Source organism: Hemitrygon akajei, chromosome 17, assembly GCF_048418815.1.
Source record: "Hemitrygon akajei chromosome 17, sHemAka1.3, whole genome shotgun sequence".
Classification (NCBI taxonomy): domain Eukaryota; kingdom Metazoa; phylum Chordata; class Chondrichthyes; order Myliobatiformes; family Dasyatidae; genus Hemitrygon; species Hemitrygon akajei.
This window is the reverse complement of record NC_133140.1, coordinates 91,059,844-91,087,450: the sequence shown is the minus strand read 5'-3', so window position 1 is coordinate 91,087,450 and position 27,607 is coordinate 91,059,844. Positions and strand designations below refer to the sequence as shown.

The 27,607-nt window shown below is 43.6% G+C and overlaps 1 protein-coding gene across 1 annotated transcript in view; it reads right to left on the bottom strand.

The window, feature by feature from the left end:
- Window positions 1–27,607, bottom strand: part of utp4 (UTP4 small subunit processome component) — a 90,550-nt gene that overhangs the window by 56,425 nt on the left and 6,518 nt on the right. Inside the window, exons 2-5 of the mRNA XM_073070543.1 lie at window positions 25,075–25,266; window positions 24,541–24,625; window positions 18,473–18,562; window positions 9,338–9,549 (exon numbers count right to left, since the gene is read on the bottom strand). Coding sequence (XP_072926644.1) covers window positions 9,338–9,549; window positions 18,473–18,562; window positions 24,541–24,625; window positions 25,075–25,266 — 579 coding nt within the window. The remainder of the gene's footprint in view (window positions 1–9,337; window positions 9,550–18,472; window positions 18,563–24,540; window positions 24,626–25,074; window positions 25,267–27,607) is intronic.

Genomic DNA, 27,607 nt, shown 5'->3' with positions numbered 1-27,607 from the left:
AACTGGAGCTGGAGCTGGATGAACTTTGGATCATTCGTGAGGCAGAGGCAGAAATAGACAGGAGTTTTAGGGAGATAGTCACCCCTAAAAATCAGGAGGCAGGTAGCTGGGTGACTGTCAGGAGAGGGAAGGGGAATAGACAGGAAGAGCATAGCACCCCTGTGGCCGTTCCCATCACTAATAAGTATACCGTTTTGGATACTTGGTGGGGATGACCTACCAGGGACAAGTTGCAGTGGTCGCGTCTCTGGCACCGAGACTGGACTTTCAGCTCAGAAGGGAAGGAGGGAAAAGAGGAGAGCAGTAGTGATAGGGGATTCAATAGTTAGGGGGACAGATAAGAGGTTCTGTGGAAGAGATCGAGAATCTTGGATGGTCTGTTGCCTCCCTGGTGCCAGGGTCCGCGGTATCTCGGATTAGTTCTCCGTATTCTCAAGAGGGAGGGTGAGCAGCCAGATGTCGTGGTCCATGTAGGGACCAATGACGTGGATAGGAAGAAGGAGGACGTCCTGCAAAGAGAGTTTAGGGAGATAGGTGCAAAGTTGTAGGACAAGACCTGCAGGGTTGCAATCTCAGGATTGCTATCCGTGCCACGTGCTAGTGAGGCTAGAAATAGGAAGGTAATACAGCCAAATATGTGGTTAAGGAGTTGGTGCAGGAGGGAGGGCTTCATGTTTCTGGACAATTGAGCCTCGTTCCGACGGGACAGGATGTACCTGAACTGAAGGGGGACTAATATCCTTGCGGGAAGATTTGCTAGTGCTGCTCTGGGGAGTTTAAACCAGATTTGTAGGGGGAGGGGAACCAGTGTTAGAGCAGATAGTGAGGTGGAGGATAAAGGTCATGCGAGAACTGCAAGTATAGTGCATGGAGTAAAGCCAGATCTAACATACAGAGAGGCTTTGAGGAAAGAGAAGCAGAATAAAGGGTGTAAAGGTAGTAAGGTAGAAGGGCTGAAGTGTGTGTACTTCAATGCAAGCAGCATCAGGAACAAAAGGTGATGAACTGAGAGCTTGGATACATACATGGAATTATGATGTAGTAGCCATTCCAGAGACTTGGCTGGCAGGAGGTCAGGAATGGATTCTCAATATTCCTGGATTTCAGTGCTTTAAAAGGGATAGAGAGGTGGGGGGAAGGGGAGGAGGGGTGGCATTACTGGACAGGGATACTATTACAGCTACAGAAAGGGTGGGTAATGTAGCAAGATCCTGTTTTGAGTCAGTATGGGTGGAAGTCAGGAACAGAAAGGGAGCAGTTACTCTATTGGGAGCATTCTATAAGCCCCCTATAGCAGCAAAGATACCGAGGAGCAGATTGGGAGGCAGATTTTGGAAAGGTACAAAAATAACAGGGTTGTTATCATGGGTGACTTTAACTTCCCTAATATTGATTGGCACTTGATTAGTTCCAATAGCTTAGATGGGGCAGAGTTTGTTAAGTGCATCCAGGACAGATTCTTGTCACAGTATGTTGACAGGCCGACTGAGAGAATGCCATACTAGATCTAGTATTAGGTAACGAACCAGGTCAGGTCACAGATCTCTCAGTGGGTGAGCACTCGGGGGACAGTGATCACCGCTCCCCGGCCTTTAGCATTATCATGGAAAAGGACAGAATCAGAGAGGACAGGAAAATTTTTAATTGGGTAAGGGCAAATCATCAGGCTATAAGGCTGGAACTTGCAGGTGTGAATTGGGATGATGTTTTTGCAGGGAAATGTACTATGGACATGTAGTTGATGTTTAGGGATCTCTTGCAGGATGTCTGGCATAAATTTGTCCCGGTGAGGAAGATAAAGAATGGTAGGGTGAAGGAACTGCGGGTGACAAGTGAAGTGGAAAATCTAGTCAGGTGGAAGAAGGCAGCATACATGAGGTTTAGGAAGCAAGGATCAGATGGGGCTATTGAGGAATGTAGGATAGCAAGAAAGGAGCTTAAGAAGGGGCTGAGGAGAGCAAGAAATGGGCATGAGAAGGCCTTGGCGAGTAAGGTAAAGGAAAACCCCAAGGCATTCTTCAATTATGTGAAGAACAAAAGGATGACAGGAGTGAAGGTAGGACCGATTAGAGATAAAGGTGGGAAGATGTGCCTGGAGGCTGTGGAAGTGAGCGAGGTCCTCAATAAATACTTCTCTTCGGTATACACCAATGAGAGTGACCTTGATGACGGTGAGGACAATATGAGTGAGGTTGAAGTTCTGGAGCATGTTGATATTAAGGGAGAGGAGGTGTTGGAGTTGTTAAAATACATTAGGACGGCTTAGTCCCCAGGGCCTGACGGAATATTCCTCCAGCTGCTCCAGGAGTCGAGGGAAGAGATTGCTGAGCCTCTGGCTAGGATCTTTGTGTCCTCGTTGTCCACGGGAATGGTACCGGAGGATTGAAGGGAGGCGAATGTTGTCCCCTTGTTCAAAAAAGGTAGTAGGGATAGTCTGGGTAATTATAGACCAGTGAGCCTTACGTCTGTGGTAGGAAAGCTGTTGGAAAAGATGGGCATTTAGAGAATCATGGTCTCATCAGGGACAGTCAGCGTGACTTTGTGAAGGGCAGATTGCGTCTAACAAGCCTGTTAAGAGTTCTTTGAGGTGGTGTCCAGGCATATAGATGAGGGTAGTGCAGTGGATGTGATCTACATGGATTTTAGGAAGACATCTGATAAGGTTCCACACGGTAGGCTTATTCAGACAGTCAGAAGGCATGGGATCCAGGGAAGTTTGGCCAGGTGGATTCAGAAATGGCTTGCCTGCAGAAAGCAAAGAGCTGTGGTGGAGGGAGTATATTTGGATTGGAGGGTTGTGACTAGTGGTGTCCCACAAGGATTGGTTCTGGGACCCCTACTTTTCCTGATTTTTATTAACGTCCTGGATGTGGGGGTTATAAGGGTTTGCAGATGACACAAAGGTTAGTAGTGTTGTGGATAGTGCAAAGGATTGTCGAAGATTGCAGAGAGACATTGATAGGATGCAGGAGAGGGCTGAGAAGTGGCAGATGGAATTCAACCCGGAGAAGTGTGAGGTGGTACACTTTGGAAGGACAAACTCCAAGGCAGAGTACAAAGTAAATGGCGGGATACTTGGGAGTGTGGAGGAAGCGGGATCTGGAGGTACATATCCACAGATCCCTGAAAGTTGCCTCACAGGTAGATAGGGTAGTTAAGTAACCTTATGGGGTGTTAGCTTTCAGAAGTCGAGGGATAGAGTTAAAGAGTCACGAGGTAATGATGCAACTCTTTCAAATTCTGGTTTTAGGCCACAGTTGGACTACTGTGTCCCGTTTTGGTTGCCTCACTGTAGGAAGGACGTGGAAGCTTTGGAAAGGGTACAGAGGAGATTTGCCAGGATCTACCTGGTTTGGAGAGTATGCATTATGATCAGAGATTAAGGGAGCTAGGGCTTTACTCTTTGGAGAGGAGGATGATGAGAGGAGACATGATAGAGGTATACAAGATATTTAGAGGAATAGATAGAGTGGACAGCCAGCACCTCTTCCCCAGGGCACCACTGCTCAGTACAAGAGGACATGGCTTTAAGGTAAGGGGTGGGAAGTTCAAGGGGGATATTAGAGGAAGGTTTTTTACTCAGAGAGTGATTGGTGCGTGGAATGCACTGCCTGAGTCTGCGGTGGAGACAGATACACTAGTGAAATTTAAGAGACAACTAGACAGGTATATGGAGGAATTTAAGGAGGGGGGATATATGGGAGGCAGGGTTTAAGTGTGGCACAACATTGTGGGCCAAAGGGCCTGTACTGTGCTGTACTATTCTATGTTCTATTATCTAAATGGGGAGAAAATTCAAACATCAGAGGTACAAAGGGATTTGTGAGTCCTCATGCAAGATGCCCTGAAGGTTAATTTACAGGTTGAGTCTGCAGTAAAGTAGGCAAATGCAGTATCAGCATTTATTTCAAGGGGATTAGAATTTAAAAGCAAGGTGATAACGCGGAGGCTTTATAAGACACTAGTCAGACTGCACTTGCGAGTATTGTTAACAGTTTTGGGTCCCATATCTTAGAAAGGATGTATTGTCATTGGAGAGAGTCCAGAGGAGGTTCACGAGGATGATTCTGGGAATGAAGGTACAACCCAGGTTAATTAAACCCAAAGATGCAATATTAGAAAGCTCCACCTACGGAGGGATGAAAAAGGAGGTTTACCGAATTTTTTTTTAGAAAAAGAGAATTTGAAAAAAAACAGTACGTGAGAGTATGCATATTCAGTGACACAGGCGCAGACAAGGAGAGAAATGCAGCAACGATTAGAAGCTGAAGACATGAACTGTTAAGCATGGAATTAGTAGTGAGTATCTTTGCCCTACTAATTTGAAAACCTCAGGGTGAAACCCCTGGAGGAGAGACAACTGCGATAAAAGATTCATTGAAGCTATGGCTATAACATGCAACAGCTATAACGAGACAGTATCATATAATCATATAACAGTCACAGCATGGAAACAGGCCATCTTGGCCCTCCTAGTCCGTGCCGAACTCTTAATCTCACCTAGTCCCACCTACCCGCACTCAGCCCATAACCCTCCACTCCTTTCCTGTCCATATACCTATCCAATTTTACCTTAAATGACACAACTGAACTGGCCTCTACTACTTCTACAGGAAGCTCATTCCACACAGCTATCACTCTCTGAGTAAAGAAATACCCCCTCGTGTTTCCCTTAAACTTTTGCCCCCTAACTCTCAAATCATGTCCTCTCGTTTGAATCTCCCCTACTCTCAATGGAAACAGCCTATTCACGTCAACTCTATCTATCCCTCTCAACATTTTAAATACCTCGATCAAATCCCCCCTCAACCTTCTACGCTCCAATGAATAGAGACCTAACTTGTTCAACCTTTCTCTGTAACTTAAGTGCTGAAACCCAGGTAACATCCTAGTAAATTGTCTCTGCACTCTCTCTAATTTATTGATATCTTCCTATAATTCGGTGACCAGAACTGTACACAATATTCCAAATTTGGCCTTACCAATGCCTTGTACAATTTTAACATTACATCCCAACTTCTGTACTCAATGCTCTGATTTATAAAGGCCAGCGTTCCAAAAGCCTTCTTCACCACCCTATCAACATGAGACTCCACCTTCAGGGAACTATGCACTGTTATTCCTAGATCTCTCTGTTCCACTGCATTCCTCAATGCCCTACCATTTACCCTGTATGTTCTATTTGGATTATTCCTGCCAAAATGTAGAACCTCACACTTCTCAGCATTAAACTCCATCTGCCAACATTCAGCCCATTCTTCTAACCGGCATAAATCTCCCTGCAAGCTTTGAAAACCCACCTCATTATCCACAACACCTCCTACCTTAGTATCATCGGCATACTTACTAATCCAATTTACCACCCCATCATCCAGATCATTTATGTATATTACAAACAACATTGGGCCCAAAACAGATCCCTGAGGCAACCCGCTAGTCACCGGCCTCCATCCTGATAAACAATTATCCACCACTACTCTCTGGCATCTCCCATCTAGCCACTGTTGAATCCATTTTATTACTCCAGCATTAATACCTAACGACTGAACCTTCTTAACTAACCTTCCATGTGGAACTTTATCAAAGGCCTTGCTGAAGTCCATATAGACTACATCCACTGCCTTACCCTCGTAACTTCTTCAAAAAATTCAAAAGGTTTGTCAAACATGACATTCCACGCACAAATCCATGCTGGCTACTCCTAATCAGATCCTGTCTATCCAGATAATTATATCAGTACAGATGAGTATCAGTACAGATGAGTATCATTACAGATCAGTATCAGTACAGATGAGTGTCCAAGATCTGCGTAGTCAGGAATTAGTTCTGAAAAATCATACCAAGGGATTTGGTCAAGTTTTTTGTACAAGTTTGTGAATTGACTTACCGTAGATGATCAACCATTTCATTCCAATGAACCAAGAAAGAAGATGGCAAGCTACCCAAGATTCGATGAACCAGCATGGGAACGAAATGTGTAATGACGCAGAGGATTTAATACGGTTGGATTATTTTCATTCGGAGAAACTGAATTTGATTTTCTGCAAGAACTGATCATTTTTGCAAAGACTGATAACTTACTGAATGAGATTTACTTTGTTTAAAGGTTATTATGTTGGTGAACTGTCGCAAAAGGAGTTAAAGTGCATATATAATTTTTGAATTTGAATTTAAACTTGTAAATATGCTGCCTGGAACTGAAACTGAAGTTAACTATAATACTTAAGAATCGATCTAATTAGCGAGTGAAATTAGAATAATAAAGGAATCTCACTGATTCTAATTAAAAAGGAATTTGATTTGGTTCGCGATCTAAGGTTTGGAACCTAAACAGAAAGTTGGAATTTTGAATTATTCTTGCTCATGTAAATATTTTGAACATAGTTTTTTTTCTTATAAACAAACCTTATCTCCAGAAGTTCTGCATACCTTGACACTGTTTTATCCCCCCTTGTTCAATCCCTTCCCACTTATGTTCATGATACTTCACACGCTTTGAATTTTTTCAATGATTTTAATTTCCCTGGCCTCCTCCACCTTATTTTCACCATGGACATCCAGTCCCTATATACCTCCATACCCCACCAGGAAGGTCTCAAAGCTCTCCGCTTCTTTTTGGATTCCAGACCTAACCAATTCCCCTCTACCACCACTCTCCTCCGTCTAGCAGAATTAGTCCTTACTCTCAATAATTTCTCCTTTGGCTCCTCCCATTTCCTCCAAACCAAAGGTGTAGCCATGGGTACCAGCATGGGTCCCAGTTAGGCCTGCCTTTTTGTTGGCTTTGTGGAACAGTCCATGTTCCAAGCCTATACGGGTATCCGTCCCCCTCTTTTCCTTCGCTACATCGACAACTGCATTGGCGCTGCCTCCTGCACGCATGCTGAGCTCGTTGACTTCATTAACTTTGCCTCCAACTTTCACCCTGCCCTCAAATTTACCTGGTCCATTTCTGACACCTCCCTCCCCTTTCTTGATCTTTCTGTCTCCATCTCTGGAGACGGCTTTTCTACTGATATCTACTATAAGCCTACAGACTCTCACAGCTACCTGGACTATTCCTCTTCCCACCCTATCTCTTGCAAAAATGCTATCCCCTTCTCTCAATTCCTCCGTCTCTGCTGCATCTGCTCTCAGGATGAGGCTTTTCATTCCAGGATGAGAGTCTTCCTTTTTTAAACAAAGGGGCTTCCCTTCTTCCACCATCAACTCTGCTCTCAAACGCATCTCTCCCATTTCCCGCACATCTGCCCTCACCCCATCCGCCTACCACCCCACTCGGGATAGGGTTCCACTTGTCCTCACCTACCATCCCACCAGCCTCCGGGTCCTACGTATAATTCTCCGTAACTTCCGCCACCTCCAACTGGATTCCACTACCAAGCACATCTTTCTCTCCCCCCCACTTCTGCTTTCCACAGGAATCGCTCCCTACTTGACTCCCTTGTCCATTCGTCCCCCCCATCCCTTCCCACTGATCTCCCTCCTGGCACTTATCCTTGTAAGCGGAACAAGTGCTACACCTGCCCTTACACTTCCTTCCTCACCACCATTCAGGGACCCAGACAGTCCTTCCAAGTGAGGCAACACTTCACCTGTGAGTTGGCTAGTGTGGTATACTGCCTCCGGTGCTCCCGGTGTGGCCTTTTATATATTGGTGAGACCTGACGCAGACTGGGAGACCATTTCGCTGAACACCTACGCTCTGTCCGTTACAGAAAGCGGGATCTCCCAGTGGCCACACATTTTAATTCCACGTCCCATTCTGATATGTCTATCCATGGCCTCCTCTACTGTCAAGATGAAGCCACACTCAGGTTGGAGAAACAACACCTTATATACCGGCTGGGTAGCCTCCAACCTGATGGCATGAACATTGACTTCTCTAACTTCTGTTAATGCCCCTCCTCCCCCTATCCCTGATATATTTAGTTTCCCCCCCCCCTCCTTTTTTTCCTTTTCTTTCTGCCCATCACTCTGCCTGTTCTCCATCTCCCTCTGGTGCTCCCTTCTCCCTTTCTTTCTCCCTAGGCCTCCCGTCCCATGATCCCTTCTCTTCTCCAGCTCTGTATCCCTTTTGCCAATCATCTTTCTGGCTCTCAGCTCCACCTCACCCCCTTTGGTCTTCTCCTATCATTTCGCATTTTCCCCTCCCCCCTCCTACTTTCAATCTCTTACTATCTTTCCTTTCAGTTAGTCCTGACAAAGGGTCTCGGCCCGAAACGTCAACAGTGCTTCTCTCTATAGATGCTGCCTGGCCTGCTGGGTTCCACCAGCATTTTGTGTGTGTTGCTTGAATTTCCAGCATCTACAGATTTCCTCGTGTTATCTCCAGAAGTGTATGGTTTCTATTCACTGCCTCCTTGCAATATCTATTATCTTCTGATGGCCTACTAGCACCTAATGTAGTACTACATAATTTGATCTTCTCAAAGAAAGTGGCAACTAGTTACATGTGATAAGATTGGTGCTACACAGGAGTTACAAAGGGGTTAATATATGAGGAGTGTTTGGCAGCTTTGGGCCTGTACTCACTGGAATTTAGAAGAATGTGGGAGAATCTCATTGAAACTTACTAAAGGTTGAAAGGACTAGATAAGGTGGATATGGGGAGAGGATGTTTCCTCTGGTGGGGGTATCCAGAACCAGAGGATGCAGCCTCAAAATTGAGGGGCAACCTTTTAGATCAGAGGTAAGGAGGAAGTGTTTTTAGCCAGAGAGTGGTGAATCTGCGGAATACTCTGCCACAGACTGCGGTGGAAGCCAAGTCCGTGGGTATATTTAAAGCAGAAGTTGATAGCTTCCTGGTTGGTCAGGGCATCAAAGGACACGGCAAGAAGACAGGGTTATGGAGTTGAGTGGGATCCAGGATCAGCCATGATGGAATGTCAGGGCAGACTTGAGCTGAATGGCCTAATTCTGCTCCTATGTGTTTCGATCTTAAGGAAAGGGGAATCATGGTTGGGAGCAGGTAAAGAGGGAGGGGAGAGAGTGGTAAGTACCAGTGACATTCTGTATTGATCAATAAACCAAGTGCTTGGAATCAAATGACCTTGCCTGATGTCTCCACCCTACGCCATCCCCCGCTACTGGCACTCCTTCTCTGCCAGATGTCCCATACTCCTTCTGCAGTGTTCCCAACTTCCTTTGCTCCTGGCTAATTTATAAACATGCTTTGCACTCCATGTTAACAAATACAGTACCATGCTGAAGTCTAGCAATATATTTGTGCCCAAGACTTTTGCAGAGTACCATATGACAAATGAGAGTGGTTAATATGAATTGTTGGAAGCAAACCAGAGCAGACCTGTAACAGACAGAGAACTGGTTCACTCACCTTATTCACAGTCAATGACATCACATCACACTTGGTGACAGGATGTGTTTTCAGCAGAGTTCCAGTCTTCCAATCCCAGAACTGTATTTTCCCCAATGAGTCTGCACTTACAATAGTGTAATCACTCAGAAAACTGATGCTCCATACCACACATTTTTTATTGTAATAAACTTTATCACCTCGATCCACACGAATATGGCGTGTGCAGTGACCTGCAGAGAACAAATGATGACATCACTACCAGACACAGGGTTATTATCACTATTTTTTTTAAAACGCAAAATGAGTTGTGTTGTGGCAATGGAAGACATAAAAATTACTACACATTGCAAGAGAGATAAATCACGTGGACCTTCTGTAATCCAGCACTATTGGGACCTGAGGAGTGCCGGATTAGTGAAAATGCTGAATTACAGAAGGATCACCTTAAGCAACAGCTAACCGCCTCATCATAGCTTTAAAACATCATGTAAATTAGTACAAGTTAGATAATAATGAAACAGAAATATTAAATGAGTAGCAAGTGAAATTACGAACGTCCGACTTATGGACAACTCATACTTACGAACCGAGGAAGGAGAACGCCGTCGGCCATTTTACGTCGTTGCCGTTGACACTGTGTTAAGTGTTTAACTTTGCATTTGGCTTAAAATTTTCTTAGTAAGATTCACCCTGACACCGCGACCACCCCCCCCACCCCCGTTTCCGTCGGCTGGTGGCACAGTGAGATCAGCACCGGGCTGGAGAACCGGGTTGATGTCAAACCAGTGACTCCTGTACCAGTACCATCCGTGCCGGGTTGATATCGAGCTCGCAACTCGACCTTGTAAAAAAAAAACACTGCCATCTCCAGTTTAAATTCCCACGCGGAATATTGTGGATGATTAAATACGCAAACCCAGCACAGCCCCCACTTGTCTGATTCAGCCTGTCTCAGTGCGGTGGTCGTTAGGACCCAGTAGAGGTTGGGACTCGACGCCCACAGTGTTTCCGTTCCACTGACGGTGTGCGGTGGTCCTTAAGACCCAGCAGACCTCGGGAGCCGGTGGAGGTCGGGACCCGACGCCCGCACTGTTTCTGTTCCATTGTCAGGAAAGCGATCGCGATTGAAAATAAAGTGGAAATAATAAAGTGTTTGGAAAGGGGTGAAATGCCATCGGTCATTAGAAAAGCGTTAGGCTACAGTCGGTCAACGATCGGAACAATTTTAAAGGATAACGGATAAAGTGAGAATAATGGAGCATTTGTAAGGCCCTGCCCCAATGAAAACTACAATTATTACTAAGCAACGCAGTGGTTTAATTATTGGAATACATATGTTTCTTAAGTGTTTTATATGCATAGAAAGGTAAAATATATACTATATACTAAGATAAACGTTTGACTGATGCTAAATAATACCGGATGTACTTGTTCCGACGTATGTACAAATCCAACTTAAATACAGACTCAGGAACGGAACTCGTACGTAACCCGGGGACTGCCTGTATACTGTACAGGCACAGATAAAATAAAGGGTACAGGTAAATGTACAGGAATTATACACAACAGCTAAGCACTTCTGCTTCTAAAGTGAGATGCTTGCTATACCTTCAGGCAAAGTTACATATCTGCAAATGTGGGGTTGTCAGGATCATCACCATCTTCATCTTGAAAAATAGATAGATAGATAGATACTTTATTCATCCCCATGGGGAAATTCAACTTTTTTTCCAATGTCCCATACACTTGTTGTAGCAAAACTAATTACATACAATACTTAACTCAGTAAAAAATATGATATGCATCTAAATCACTATCTCAAAAAGCATTAATAGCTTTTAAAAAGTTCTTAAGTCCTGGCGGTAGAATTGTAAAGCCTAATGGCATTGGGGAGTATTGTCCTCTTCATCCTGTCTGAGGAGCATTGCATCGATAGTAACCTGTCGCTGAAACTGCTTCTCTGTCTCTGGATGGTGCTATGTAGAGGATGTTCAGAGTTATCCATAATTGACCGTAGCCTACTCAGCGCCCTTCGCTCAGCTACCGATGTTAAACTCTCGAGTACTTTGCCCACGACAGAGCCCGCCTTCCTTACCAGCTTATTAAGACGTGAGGCGTCCCTCTTCTTAATGCTTCCTCCCCAACACGCCACCACAAAGAAGAGGGCGCTCTCCACAACTGACCTATAGAACATGTTCAGCATCTCACTACAGACATTGAATGACGCCAACCTTCTAAGGAAGTACAGTCGACTCTGTGCCTTCCTGCACAAGGCATCTGTGTTGGCAGTCCAGTCTAGCTTCTCATCTACCTGTACTCCCAGATACTTATAGGTCTTAACCTGCTCCACACATTCTCCATTAATGATCACTGGCTCCATATGAGGCCTAGATCTCCTAAAGTCCACCACCATCTCCTTGGTCTTGGTGATATTGAGACGCAGGTAGTTTGAGTTGCACCATATCACAAAGTCCTGTATCAGTTTCCTATACTCCTCCTCCTGTCCATTCCTGACACACCCCACTATGGCCGTGTCATCAGCGAACTTCTGCACATGGCAGGACTCCGAGTTATATTGGAAGTCTGATGTGTACAGGGTGAACAGGACCGGAGAGAGTACGGTTCCCTGCGGCGCCCCTGTGCTGCTGACCACCGTGTCAGACCTACAGTCTCTCAACCGCAAATAAGCGAAGCATCAGGAACTGGTGCTGAAACTGGCACAACAGTATCTTCAAAAACTGTTGATGCTGGTGGCAGTACATCTGGGTGAGCAGAAGCAGAAGTCGGAAAAAGGAGGTCTTCTATACACACACTTCATGCGACTGCCAGGCGGCCGGGGATTCGGCACTGGGCTCTGCCCTCTTCACTCGCAGTTACTGAGGGAATCCTCGTTAGTTTCTTTTCCTCCACTTAGTAATATGCTTAAATTCAGTGGGTCACCATGTCTGATCTGAAGTCATAGGCAGAAGAGAACGGAGCGCTGGCCCAGTGATGCCGGAGAGCAGTGCGTGACTACCGGCAGGCAGACGAGAAGGTGGACTAGCCCAGTGCGCACCAGCTCCCCCACCACTGGTGGGTGAGACGGGCGGATGCTGAGCGGCCACACCTCACACAAGTGATGTTAATAAATGCAGGAAAACAAGCAGGAATCGCCTGTCTGTGCTTACAAGAGCACGCCAACACGTGAACAGATCAAGCACAACCAAAATAATGTGCAGCAGATTGGTACTGTGGCCCAGGAAATTTGAAATCAGTGCTGGATTATCGAAGGAACCAGATTACAGGTAGTTGGATTAGTGAAGGTCAACTGCATTGCAAAAAAAAAACATGGACTATTCAGAAATCTAATGGTGGTGGGGAAGAAGCTGTTTCTGAACTGTTCAGTGTGTGTCTCAAGGCTCCTGTACCTTCTCCCTAATGAAAGCAACAAGATGAGGGCCTGCCACATTTCGCAGGCCCAATCAGTGGCAGGAGCAGAGCACAGCAATGAGGGTTCTCGCAGGTCGGTGATGCTGGTTTAAAACGCTTCATGAGCATTCAGGTTCATTCCAGTGGACCAATCAGCAGTGGGTGCAGAGCACAGTGATTTACAGAAGGGACAATCGGGCTGGCCAGTGGTGAGAGTAGCAGTGTCAGGCATTTGCTCAAATAAGTCCTCTGCTCAGAAGAGGTACTGGCTCTGGGCAAGTTTTTCCTGAAGGTTCCCTTTTTTTTCCTCCTCTGCATGAAGTGCATCCAGCTACAGCTCCTTGAAGACCATGTTAGGTATCTGGAGCAGAGCTGGATGACCTTTGGCTTCTACGGCAGAGTGAGGAGATTATCGATCAGAGTTGCTACAAAATAGTCACTCCAAAGTTGTAGGAGGTGAGTAGCTGGGTGACTGTCAGGAGAAATGGAAATGTGAATAGGCATTTACTAGAATGCATGTTTGTGGCCATTCCCCTTAATAAGTATACTGTTTTGAATACTGTTGTGGGGGAGAACCTCCCAGCGGGATCCATGGAGACCGGGTTACTGGCAGAGCATAGATCCATGGTGCAGAAGGGAAAGAGAGAGAAGAGGGGAAGGGTAGTGACAGGGGACTCAATAGGCAGAAGAACAGATGGGAGATTCTGTGGACATGAATGGGACACCCAGATGGTGTGTTGCCTCCCAGGTGCCAAGGTCAGGTACATCTCAGATTGTGTCCACATCATTTTAGAGGGAGGGAGAACAGCCAGATATCTTGGTACATATTGGTGCCAATGACATAGGAAGGAAAAACAGAGGTCCTGAGAGAAAATTTAAGCGAGCTAGGCAGAAAGCTGAAAAGCAGGACCTCAAGGACAGCAATTTTGTGCCACACGCCAGTGAGGGTAGAAACAGGATGATTTGGCAGAGAAATGCATGGTTGTGAAGTTCATGCAGAGACTAGTGCTTCAGGTTTTTGGATCACTGGGATCTCCTCTGGGGGAAGGTTTGACCTGTACAAAAGGGACGGGTTACACCTGAACATGAGGGGGAGCATTATACTCGTGGGTAGGTTTTTTTAGAGGTGCTGGGGAGGGTTTAAATTAATTTGACAGGGGGTGGGAACTAGAGTGAAGGGATTCAGGATAGGATGGATAGTAAAAAAAAAATGCACAGATAGCATGCTGTCAGTCGGTCAGTAAGGGCAGGCAGATGATGGGACATAATTGCAGCCAGCAGGGTGAGTACAAGTGCATTAGGGATGCAGAATCAAAAAGGGCACGAATTACAGTAGTTAAAGTGTGTTATCTCAATGCACAGATATAAGAAATAAGGTGGATAATCATGTTGCTCTATTACAGAACATCAGGTATGTTGTTGTGGCCATTACTAAATCATGGCTGAAGGATGGCTGTAGTTGGGAGCAGAATGTCCAAGGTTACACATTGTATCGGAGGGATAGGAAGGTAGGTAGAGGGGGTGGTGTGGCTCTGCTGGTAAAGAATGACGTAAAATCATTATAAATATGTGACATAGGATTGGAAGATGTTGAAACCTTGTGGGTTGAATTAAGAAACTCAAGGGCAAAAGGACCTTGATGGCAGTTATATACAGGCCTCCCGACAGTATCTGGGATGTGGACCACAGAAAACAAGGGGAAACAGAAAAGGCGTGTCAAAAGGATAATGTTACGATAGTCATGAGAGATTTTAAAATGCAGGTTCAATTGGGAAAAACAGGTTGGTAATGGACCTCAAGAGACCAAGTTTGTTGAATGCCTACAAGATGGCTATTAAGAGCAGTTTGTTGCTGAGCCTACTAGGGGATCAGCTATACTGGATTGCGTACTATGTAATGCTCTGGAGGAAGTTAGAGAGAACATGGAACATAGAAATCTACTGCACATTACAGACCCTTTGGTCCACGATGTTGAGCCTACCATGTAACCTAAGGTACATGGTTGGCTTAAGGTAAAAGAACCCTTAAGGAGGCAATGATCACAACATGAATGAGTTCAACTTCAAATCTGATAGGGAGAAAGTAGTCTGACAAGCAGCATTGCAGTGGAATTAAGGAAATTACAGTCGTATGAGAGAACAGTTGGCTGAAGTAAATTGGAAGGAGATACTGGCAGAGATTACAGCAGTACAGCAATGGTGTGAGTTTCTGGAAAAAAATGAGGAAGGAGCAGGTTAAATACATTTCAAAAACGAAGAAATATTTAAATGGCCAAATAGTACAAATGTGACTGACAATGGAAGTCAAAGCTAATGCAAAAGCCAAAGAGAGGGCATACAAAAAAACCAAAAATTAGCAGGAAAATAAGAGGATTGGGAATCTTTTAAAAACTTAGAGACCAACAAAAAGAAACTTGAGGAGGGAAAAGATGAAATATGAAAGCAAGCTAGCAAACACTATCAAAGTGGATAGTAAAAGCTTTTTCAAGTATGTAAAAAATAAAAGGTGAGAGTGGATATTTGACTGCTAGAAAATGAAGCTGGAAAAATAATAACAGGTGACAAGGAGATGGCAGATAAACTAAATGAGTATTTTGCATCAGTCTTCAATGTGGAAGACACTAGCAGTGTTCCAGATATTGATGGAAGAGAAGTGAGCGCAGTTGCTATTACAAGGAAGAAGGTGCTCAAAAAGCTAAAAGAACTAAAGGTACATTAAGTCACCCAGACCAGATGAACTGCACCCTAGGGTTCTGCAAGAGATAGCGACAGAGATTATGGAGGCATTAGTAAATTTCTTTCAAAGTTTATTGGACCCTGGCATGGTGTCAGAGGACTGGAAAACTGCAAATGTACCTCCACACTTTAAGAAAGGAGGAAAGCAGCAGAAAGGAAATTTATAGATCAGTTAGCCTAACCTCAAAGATGGGGAAGATGCTGGAGTCAATTGTTAAGGATGAGCTTATGGAGTTCTTGGTGACACAAGACAAAATAGGACAAAGTCCATATGGTTTCCTTAACCCTGATGAACCTGTTAGAATTCTTTGAGGAGCTTACAGGTGGGATAGGTAAAAAGATGCAGTGTATGTTGTATACTTGGACGTTCAGAAGGCCTTTGACGAGATGCCACACAAGGCTGCTTCGCAAGTTGAGAGCCCATGGTATTACAGGAAATTTACTGGCACGGTTAGAGCATTGGCTGATTGGAAGGAGGCAGTGAGTGGGAATAAAAGTATCCTTTACTGTTTGCCTGCCAGTGACTAGTGGTGTTTGTATGGGTCGGCGTTTGGACTGCTTCCTTTTACGCTGTATATCAATGTTTTAGATGATGGGATAGTTGGCTTTATTGCAACGTTTGCAGATGATATGAAGATTGCTTGAGGGTCAGGTAGTGTTGAACATACAGATAGGTTGCAGAAGGACTTAAATTAGGAGAATGGGCAAGAAAGTGGTAAATGAAATGCAATGTTGGAAAATGCATGGTCATGCTCTTTGGTAGTAGAAATAAATGTACAGACTATTTTCTAAATGGGGAGAAAATCCAAAAATCTGAGATGCAAAGGGACTTGGGAGTCCTTGTGCAGGACACCCTGAAGGTTAACTTGGAGACCAAGTTGGTGGTGAGGCAGGCAAATGCAATGTTAGCATTTATTTCATGACGTCTAGAGAACAAGAGCAGGGATGTGATGCTGAGCCTTTATAAGCCACTGGTGAGGATTTGTGAACTAAATAGTTGAGTATTGTGAATAGTTTTGGGCTCCTCATTTGAAAAAAAAAGTGCTGTTACTGGAGATGGTTCAGAGGAGGTTCATAGGATGATTCTGGGAAGTATTATACAAGGAACGTTTGATGGTCCTAGGTCGGTACTCGCTGAAATTTAGAAGAATCTCATCAAACCATTTTGAATATTGGAAGGCCCAGACAGAGTAGATGTGGAAAGGATGTTTCCCATGGTGAGGGAGTCTAGGACGAGAGGGCACAGCCTCATGATAGAGCGGCGTCCATTTAAAACAGATATGGAGAAATTTCTTTAGTCAGGTGGTGAATTTGTGGAGTTTGTTAACCTAGGCAGATGTGGAGGCCAGGTTGTTTGCTGTATTTAATGCAGAGATTGATAGGTTCTTGATTGGACATGGTATCAGGCAGAAGGCTGGGATGAGGGGATGCTGAAGGAAAAAAGGATCAACCATGATTGAATAGCGGACCAGACTCAATGGGCCAATGGCCTAATTCTACTCCTATGTCTCATGGTCTCAGAAGGTGAGAGTGCTTAGTGATTGATGATGCCTTTTGAAGATTTCCCCGATGGTGGGGAGAGTTGTGGCATGAAGCTGGCTGACTCTACAAACCTCTGCAGACCTGTGATTCTGTTCATTGAAGCCTCCAAACAGGTAGTAATTCAACCAGTATACGACCGAATGTAACATCTATAGAAACTTATAAGCCTCTTTGGTGACAGATCAAAACTCTTCAAACTCCTAACATGGTATGGCTGCTGCTGTCTTCATGATTGCATCAACAGATTTGCCAAGATGTTAACAGATCATAGAGCAGTACAGCAAGGGAAAAGGCTTTCGGCCCATGATGATGTATCAAACGAGTGAAATTAGCCAACTCAATATCCATATCCTTCAATTTTCCTCACATTCATGTGCCTTATCTAAACATCTCTTAAAACTCTGTAATGTACCTGGCTCTACCACCACCCCAGGCAGTACTTGCCAGGCACCCACTACTCTGCGTAAAAATAAAACCTTGACCCGCATATCTCCTTTGAAATTACCCGCCCCCCTCACTTTTAATGCATGCTCTCTGGTATTAGACATTTCAACTATTTCAACTCTGGGGTAAAAGATACAGTCTGTCTACTCAATGTATGTATCAATTTACTCATTCTATGTTGATGCCCAAGAACTTGAACATGCTCATCCTTTCCACCACTGACCTTTCAACGAGCACTAGATTGTTTTCTCCTGACCTCCTTTTTATGAAGCCCAAAATCAATTTCTTGGTCTTGCTGATATTGAGTGTGAAGTTAATGTTGCAACACCAACCTGCCAGCATAACTCACTCCTATATGCCTCATTTTACCAACAGTGGTGTCATTTGCATATTTATAAATAGCCTTTGAGTTATCAAGAGATGGCACATAATTATGAGTGCAGAGCAGGCGTTCCCATCCTAGGGTCCATAGAACTCTTGGTTAATGTTAGGGTCTATGCATAAAAAGAGCTGGGAACCCCAGGTATAGAGGGAGTAGAGCAGTACACATACATGAAGCACAGTCATGAGTGTAAAGTAGAGCAGAGGGCTATGCACCTGTGTTAACTTCAGTGAGAAGTTATTAATGATTCACAGTAATTCTTGTCTTCCGTTAAGGAACATATGAAAACTCAGCTAAATATAACTAATAAAACCGACAATGTCCCAGAACAAGCTTAATAAACACCAGGTTAGTCAAGTAATTGTCAGTATTTAAACCATCAAAAAAAATTATATATTTTTGTCTTTGTGATTCTCATATTATCTTTCAAAATTCTGACATCTTATTCAGGTGGAGAAAGCTTTCACCATTCACATGAACCTAGAGAGATTCACTCTGCTAGTTCGAAATCCAAGGTGCAGGGTGGGACACACTGATCACGAGGAGCTTCTTAAACCAAAAGCAGTTTGCAACATTCACACCTCCTTCAAAGAACATTGACTCAAGCCAGCAGATATTAATCCCAGTAACACAGCAGCTTACCAGACTTCACATCGAAAACCCGAATAGTACCAAGTGACCCCGTCACAATCATTTTGCCTGATTTGTGCCAGGCTAGGGAAATTACACGACCTGCAAAAGAGAAAGAATCCATTATATGTTGTGCCCATCCATAAAAACATAGTGCAAAGAGCTCAGTGTCAATGCCAGCTCTTTACTTCATAAACACCCTTACTCCTTATAACAATGTGAGTCTTAAGTTTCCAAGTTTCTCCTTCTGAAAATTACAATTGAACCTGAAATAGAAACAGAAAATTTTGGAAACTCAACAGGTCAGGCAGCATCTGATGTGTGTTTCCAGCATTCTGTTTTCATTTTAGACAAAATTATCTTCTAATACTTGATCTGTAGACCTGAAGGTTATGGGTTAAAGTACACATCTAACTACTACTTAAATATTGCATACTCAGATCTGCTCTCCACACTTAAGGTTTTACCTCTTAGCTTATACTATTTATCCAAAGCCACTTAAAACAAATCACTTCAAATGTACTAATAGTTTGCTTATGTTTTTGAAACCTCTTTCTGAACATGGTGAATAGGAAAGGTTGAGAGAGGTACGACCAAATGCAGACAAATGGGACTAGCTCAGGAAAGCACCTTGGTCAGCATGGATGAGTTGGCCTGAAAGGCCTGTTTCTATTCTGTATAATCCTACAACTTCTACAGATTAGTAACTTAGTTTATTGTCACTAGTACCAAGTTACAATGAAAAACTTGCCCTGCATGCCACTCACATAGATCAATTCATTGCAACAGAGTGTTGAGTAAAGACCATATGGACCTTAAAGACCATAAGTAAAGACCAGAAGCAAAATTAGGCCACTTGGCCCAGAGTCTGCTCCACCATTTCATCATGGCTGATCCATTTTCCTTCACAGTCCCAATTTCCTGACTCCTCCTCCTAATCATTCAAGCCTTGACCAATCAAGAATCTAGCAACTTCACCTCCACAGCCACCTGCAGCAACAAATTCAACAGATTCACTACTCTTTGACTGAAGAAATCCCTCCTCATCTCTGTTCTATAAGGATGCTCTTCTATTCTGAGGCAGTGTCTACTGGTCTTAAGATTCTCCAACTACAGGAAACAATCTCTCCACATCCACTCTATAAAGGCCTGTCACCATTTAATAGGTTTCATTGAGGTCACCCCTTATTCTTCTGAATTCCAGTGAGTAGAGTCCCAGAACCATCAAACACTCCTCATATGACAAGCCTTTGAATCCTAAAATCATTTTTGTGAACCATCTTTGAACCCTCTCCAATGTCATCTAACTGCTCACAATACTTCAAGACCTCACCAGCGCCTCATAAAACCTCAACATTCTATCCTTGCTTTAATATTGTAGTCCTCTTGAAACAAATACTAACGTGGCATTTGCCTTCCTCACCTACTCAACCCATAAATTAACCTTCGGGGAAACCCTGCACACACTCCCACATGCCTTTGCAACTCAGATTTTTGAATTTTCTCTCCATTTAGAAAATGTCTACCGCTTTATTTCTTCTACCAAAGTGCATCATATACTTCCTGACACTGTATTCCATCTGCCACTTCTTTGCCCATTCTCCTAATCTATAAGTCCATCTGTAGACTCTCCACTTCCTTAAAACTACCTCACTCTCCACCTGTTTTCATATCACCTGCAATTATTGACATACAACGTAAAAAGAATCGGTGGAACACCACTACTTACCGGCAGCCAGTCAGAAAAGGCTCCCTTTACCCACTCTTTGCCTCCTACCAATCAGCCATTGCTTTATCCATACTAGAATCCTTCTTGTAATACCATGGGCTCGTAGTTTATTAAGCAACCTCGTATGTGGCACCTTGTTAAATACCTTCTTAAAATCCAAGTACACAACATCAACCAATTCTCCTTTGTCTATACTGCTTGATATTTCTTCAAAGAATTCTCTCAGATCTCTCAGGTAAGATTTTCCCTTGAGGAAACCATGCTGACTAAGGCCTATTTTATCATGTGCCCCCAAATACCCTGAAACCTCATCCTTAATAATCGACTTCAACATCTTCCCAACTGCAAACTTAGACTAACTGGCCTATAGTTTCTTTTCTTCTTGAAGAGTGAAGACGTCGTTGCAATTTTCCATTCTTCCAAAACCATTCCAGAATCTGGTGATTCTTGAAAGATTATTACAAATGTCTCCACTATCTCTTCAGCCACCTCTTTCAGAACCCTGGGGTGTACACCTTCTGGTCCAGGTGACTTCGAACCTTTCAGATTCCCAAGAACCTTCTCTCTGGTATTATGGTTAGGGTTACCATACCAAATGTCACCCCACTCTTTAAGGGAGGAATGCAATAGAAAGGAAATTAAAGGACAGTTTGCCTCAGTGATCAGGAAACTGTTGGAGGCTATTATTAAGGATGAAGTTTCAGGGTACCAATGATAAAATAAATCAAAGTTAGCATGGTTCTGTCACAAGGAGGGTGGACAAAGGAGAGGCAGTGGATATAACTTACATGGATTTTCAGAAGGCATTTGATAAGGTGCCACAAATGAGGCTGCCAGTAACAAGTGGTGTTCCTTAGGGGTCAGTACTGGGGCCGCTACTTTTCACATTGTTTGTCAATAATTTAGATAACATAATTGATGCCTTTGTTGCAAAGTTTGCAGATGATACGAAGATAGGTGGAGGGGTAGGTAGTGCTGAGGAACCAATGTGATGGCAGCAGGACTTAGACAAGTTGGAAGAATGGACAAAAAAAGTGGCAGATGGATTACAGTGTTGGAAATTTATGATAATATGTTTTGGTAAAAGGAACAATAGTGCAGACTATTATCTAAATGGGAAGAAAATTCAAACATCAGAGGTGCAGAGGGACTTGGGAGTCCTTGTACAAGACTCCCAGAAGGTCAATTTATAGGATGAGTCTGTGGTAAAGGATGCAAATGCAATGCTGGCATTTATTTCAAAGGGGAATAGAATATAAAAGCAAGGAGATAACACTGAGGCTTTATGAGGCTAGTTAGGCCATACTTTTAGGTCCCGTATCTCAAAAAGGACATGTTATCATTGGAGAGAGTTCAGGAGAGGTTCACGAAGATGATTTCAGGAATGAAGGGGTTAACATATGAGGAGCATTTGGCAGTTTTGGGCTTGTATTCATTGGAATTTAGAGAAATGCGGATCTTATTGAAACCTACTAAATGTTGGACTAGATAAGGTGGATGTGGAGATTATGTTTCCTATAGTAGGGGTATCCAGATCTCGAGGGGTGGCCTTTTAGGACAGAGGTAAGGAAGAATTTTTTTTAGCCAAAGAATAGTGCATCTGTGGAATGCTCTGCCACAGACAACGGTGGAGGCCAAGTCTGTGGGTATACTTAAAGCAGAATTTGATAGTTTCCTGATTATCAGGGCATCAAAGGATATGGCAAGAAGACAGGTGTATGGGGTTGACTGGGATCTGTGATCAGCTATGATGGAATGGCAGAGCAGACTCAATGGGCTGAACAGCCTAATTTTACTCCTATGTCTCATGGTCTTACTGCTAGGGTCTTTCACAGTGAAGATTGATGCAATATAGTTTATCCGCTACTTCGTTCTTCCTCAATTCTGCTTCTCCAGCATTGTTTTCCAGTGATCTGATATCAACTCCCACCTCTCTTTCACACCATGTGTCCAAAGAGACTTAATGTTACTGGCTAGCTTATTTCCATATTCCAGCTTTACCTTAATTACTTTTTAGTTGTCTTCTGTTGTTAAATGCTTCTGAAACCCCTAACTTCTCCCTAATTTTTTCTCTATTGTATGCCTGTTCTTAGGCTTTTCTGTTGGCTTTGACTTCTCTTGTTGGCCACAATTGTGTCATCTTTCCTTTACAATACTTCTTCCTCTTAGGGATGTATATATCTTGTGTCTTCCAGAAATTCCAGCCATTGATGCTCTCCCATCATCCCTGCCAGTATTCTTTTCCAATTAATTCTGGCCAAATTGAACCTGCATCCACCAGTTCCACTGGCAGCTTGTTCAACACTCTCACCACCTTATGTGAAGAAGATCCCCTCATGTTTTCTTAAACTATTACCTCTAGTTGCAGCCTCACCCAATGTCAGTGGAAAAAGCCTGCTTGCATTTATACTAACTGTATCCCCTCATTTTCCTCGCGTCTAATGCTCTACCTTCATCTATTCCCTAAGTTACCTCTTTGAAAAAATCCAAAAGATTCATCAGACATGACCTCCCACACACAAAACCACGCTTCCTACCTTGATTGGGCCTTGACTATCCAAGAGATGGTAGATCTTGTCCCTCGGAACTCCTTCCTACAACTGACGTCAGGCACACCTGCCAGTAATTCCTTGGCCTGTCCTTGCTACCCTTCTTGAACAATGGAACAACGTTAGCCACCCTCCAATGGCTAATGCTGAAGCAAGTGTCTTTACAAGTGCCTCTGTGATTTCTTCATAAAGTCCTTGGTGCACTTGGTCATGCCCATTGATTTGCCCACCTAATGCACTTCAAGGCTAAATACCTCCTTCATAATATGCCTAAGAACATAAGAAACAGGAGGAGGAGGAGGAGTAGGCCATCTGGCCCGTCGAGCCTGCTCCACCATTCAACAAGATCATGGCTGATCTGGCCATGGACTCATCTCCACTTACCTGCCTTTTCCCCATTACCCTTAATTCCTCTACTATGCAAAAATCTATCCAATCCTGTCTTAAATCTATTACTGAGGTAGCTTCATTGGGCAGAGAATTCCAGATTCACCACCCTCTGGGAAAAGCAGTTCCTCATCTCTATCCTAAATCTACTCCCTTGAATCTTGAGGCTACATCCCCTAGTTCCTGGTCTCACCTATCAGCGGAAACTTTCCTGCCTCTATCTTATCTATCCCTTTCATATGTTAATATGCATGCAATCTAAAACCTCACAACTATTACCCTCTTTTCCTTGGCTTCCATAATTTCCTTAACATCATGGACGAAATAGAACATAGAACATTTTAGCACAGGAACGGGCCCTTTGGCTCTATGAATGTGAAGAAAATTAACGGTTTGGTTTAGTTGACCATTTGATTACTATTTAATTGTCCAGCACAGGTGTGCCTGACATCAGTTGTAGCCTGCTTCAGTGCTGTACTGTTTGAATGTTCCACAAAAATTCTGCCCCATCCAAGCCCTTTGCAATCTGGGTCAAGATTCAAAATTGTTCAATGACATTTCCAGCACACATGTACAAAGGAGAACAAAACAATTGTTACTCTGGATCTAATGCAGCGCAAAAAAAACCCAATAAGATAAAGAACACAACAACAAAAATACACAACAAATCTAAGTACATAAGATACCTTATATACATAGATTGATTTTATGTTCATAACTGGTGCTAGGTATAGAACTGTATGTACATTGAGTGACTCTGACAGGAAATGATAAAGTAGTGATGGTGGAAGGTGGGCTATGGGGAGAAGTGTTGATCAGCCTTACTGCTTGGGGAAGTAACCGTCTTTGAGTCTGGTAGTCTTAGCAAGGATACAATGCAACTTTCTCCCTGATGGGAGTGGGTGGGATCCTTCACGATGTTGCTGTTCCTTTTCCAGCAAGTGCGTGCATGTGTGTGTGTATGTGTATATATATATATAATGTCCTTGATGGTGGGTGGGCTGGTGCCAGTGATGCAGTGGGCAGTTGTTTTGACTACTCATCGTACAGTAGGGAAAATGGAAATCTCCCACTAGCACTGCCCTACTATTCTCACAACTGTGCACAATATCTTGATATATCTGCTCAAGTTCCCTGAGTATAGTGGAGTCTATATTATATAGCCCTACCAAGCTGATCATTGTTTTTGTCTCTCAAGAATATCTCCTCTGAGCTCTGATGTAATATCCTCTCTCATCAAGGCATACCTTTAAGATTTAACAGAGTAGAAAGAATAAGTGGATCTGCAGAGAGCAGCTTGCAATGAGATATGATGCTCTGGCACCATCTTGCAACCAAGATGCATCACCTCTAGCTAGTCTCGAATATGTCGAGTTCTTATAACAAAACCCTTTCATCAGTAAAAACAGCCACACCTTTTTGATGATCCAGATTTCTCTCAAACTGAAGCTTTCCGGGAACAATCTCAAACAGCTTGACAGTGCCATCATCACAGCCAACCTGTGGGTAATAGACAGAGGGAGAAAATTAACTAAGCTGCAAATTCACACAAAAAACACTGGGAAAAAATACAGCAACCTTGTTAATGTAATCCTTCAGCCCAGAAACGCTGAGCTAGTATAGAATAAAGGAAATTACACTGCTAATCACATACTTTACAGTTAGTTTAAGTACCTTCTCTTTTCATCAAGCACCAACTAAGCAAGGGCAAAACAAGTTAGTTATAAACACATGCAAGATCGGGTTAGTATGGCTTAGATCCCATCAATCACAGGGCAGTGACAGAACTGGTTTAAGTAGATAGTCTAAACTTTGTTGGGGGGAGCATGATTTGTCCTTTTCACATGTAAGAAACAAACATATTATTGGATGTTCTACCACACTTCCAGCAAAATGATGATATTTCAATCTGCAGACACTGATATAACTTCGGATCTGTCTGTACTAACCGCTAGGTGAGTTTCCTCGCTGTTACAGCTCATACACCAAAGGGGACCTCCAAAAGCATCCAATGTGTATTTGGGACGGAGCCTCTGCAGGTCAAACTCAATGATTTCTCCACTCAATCCCACACTCAGCAGTCGATCCTGGCCAATCCAGCTGATTGCCTCAATCAACCTCCTGTTATCTCCAGGAATCACCTGCAAAGAAATCAGTTAATAATGAGCTTTAGTTGGCTGATAATAACAATTGAATAATCTAAGATTTATCAACAGTGATACAGATAATTGACTATAAGTAGTGAAAACCCAGAGTGAAACAAGGGCATACCAAGGGTAATCAGTTGTAAGTGACACACTAGTGGACAGTAATAAGCTCTAAGTAATACATGGTCAGTGGATAATGAATTGAATAACCCAGGTAAATACAGGCAATTCCTATATTATGGCAGCTTGGGGATTGGAAATTTGCCCTTACATAATTCATAAGACACCAAAAGAGATCACTGATGTGGAGTAAAAGTACATCTTGAGAAATTAGTGTGAGGTAAATAAACAAGGAATTGTACTGTAGCCAATCAATGAGTGGGAGCAGAAGCAGTGATTTAATTTAGGTCCGTGGTTGAAGTTTAAACAAGGCAGCACTTCCGTGATGTGAACAATGGAATTAATGGCTTTGATGCAAAGTTTGCTGACAACATGAAGATAGGTGAAGGGGCAGGTCGTTTTGAGGAAGAAGAGAGACTTCAGAAGGACTTAGACATTAGGAGAATGGGCAAAGAAGTGGCAGATGGAATACAGTGTTGGGAAGCATATGGTCATGCATTTGTGAGAAGAAATGAAAGGGTTGACTATTTTCTTAATGGAGAGAAAATTTTAAAAACTGAGTGTTACGTTCCCCAGTAACCGGGTAGTTTTCCAGCAAAGATAGATGGATCCACCAAAGCCTGATGCTACTATTTTCAAACGTTTTTATTTATAAAGGGGCACAAACGTATGGTTAATACAAAACATTCAGATCATATACGTCATCACAACTCAATCTAAAGCACAGGTATAGTAATAATCAATCAGAAATAAGCTCTACAGTTGTCTAGGGGTAATGTAGATATATATTGTTTACTGGATATTTAAAAGTCTTTTTGCGGTCACTGCAGTTCCACCAGCCGCCGTCGGTTGTGGTGTCGCGTTGGTGCACTTTTGTTAGAAAGAGAGAGAGAGAGATGTCATTAAACAGCTTCACCTGCCCGGGTCCCTACGGAGCACCGCCGTGGAATCAGAAGAGCAGGCTTCCCGGTTGTTAGTTAAAAGCGATTGTCTGTGATTCCATCCACAGACTCCCGATCCGGAGCCTAACGCACATGGCTTCCTTCAGAATGGTGTCCCGCTCCGACGGGAAGCACTATCGTGTCTTCTTCGTGTGTCTCCTTGGTGCATCTGAGGCCCCGTCTCAGCAGCCCACCTTTTTATCTGGACTGGCAGGGTTGTAGATGTCAATCGGGGGGGGGTGAGGCGATCTTTCCCCCATTCCCTATCTCACATGGCCCTGAAGGTCTGCACGTAGCCCACATCCTTATTCCACAAAAGGTGCCTCCCAAGACAATGGCTGTGTCCAAGGCTTTGTCTTGCTGAGCGGCCAATCCACATTCCAGACCGTAAGGCTCTCTCTCTCTTGCGATTCTCCCAAAGGAGGGGGCTGAGGTCATAACACTGAGGCACAAAGGAACTTGGGAGCCCTTGTGAAAGACTCCCTAAGGATTCATTTGCAGGTTGCGTCAGCAGTGAAGAAGGCAAATGCAATGTTAGCATTTGTTTCAAGAGAACTAGAATATAAAAGCAAGGATGGAATGTTGAGACTTTATAAAGCACTGGAGAGGCCTCACATGGAGTATTGTGAGCAGGTTTTGGGCCCCTTATCTTAGAATGGATGTGCTGAAACTGGAGAAGGTTCGAAGGAGGTTGAAGAAAATGATTCCAGATTTGAATGGCTTGTCATATGAAGAGTTTTGACGGCTCCAGGCCTGTATTCAATGGAATTCAGAAGATTCAAGGGTGACCTCATTGAAACCTATCCAATGGTGAAAGGCCTTGATAAGAGTGGATTTGGAGAGGATGTTTCCTCTGGTGGGAGAGTCTAAGATAGTGGTCACCAACCTTTTTAAGCCCAAGATCCCCTAACTCGGCCTTAGTGAAAGGCAAAATCGACTCCAAATTGATTAGTTACACGCATGCTCACTGCAGCAGAAAAGACCGGAAGTAAAACCCCACAACCCGGAAGTAGAAATAATGTATGAACACCAAGGGTCACTACCCTTTTTTTGCACCGCGGACCGGTTTAAACACGACCGGAATACAGCGATACTCCAAGCAGGTTCCTTATGTCCAGTCTATTCTGCAATTTAGTTTACGTGGCTCTCAGCACTTGCTTCTATCCCGCTTGCTCACGTTTTTTCCCACCAGAAAAAAACTCAACGGGTTTGTCTTTAAGTGCAGGGTACTTAGATTCATAGTGCTGAAGCAGTTTTGGGGGCTTCACTGCCTC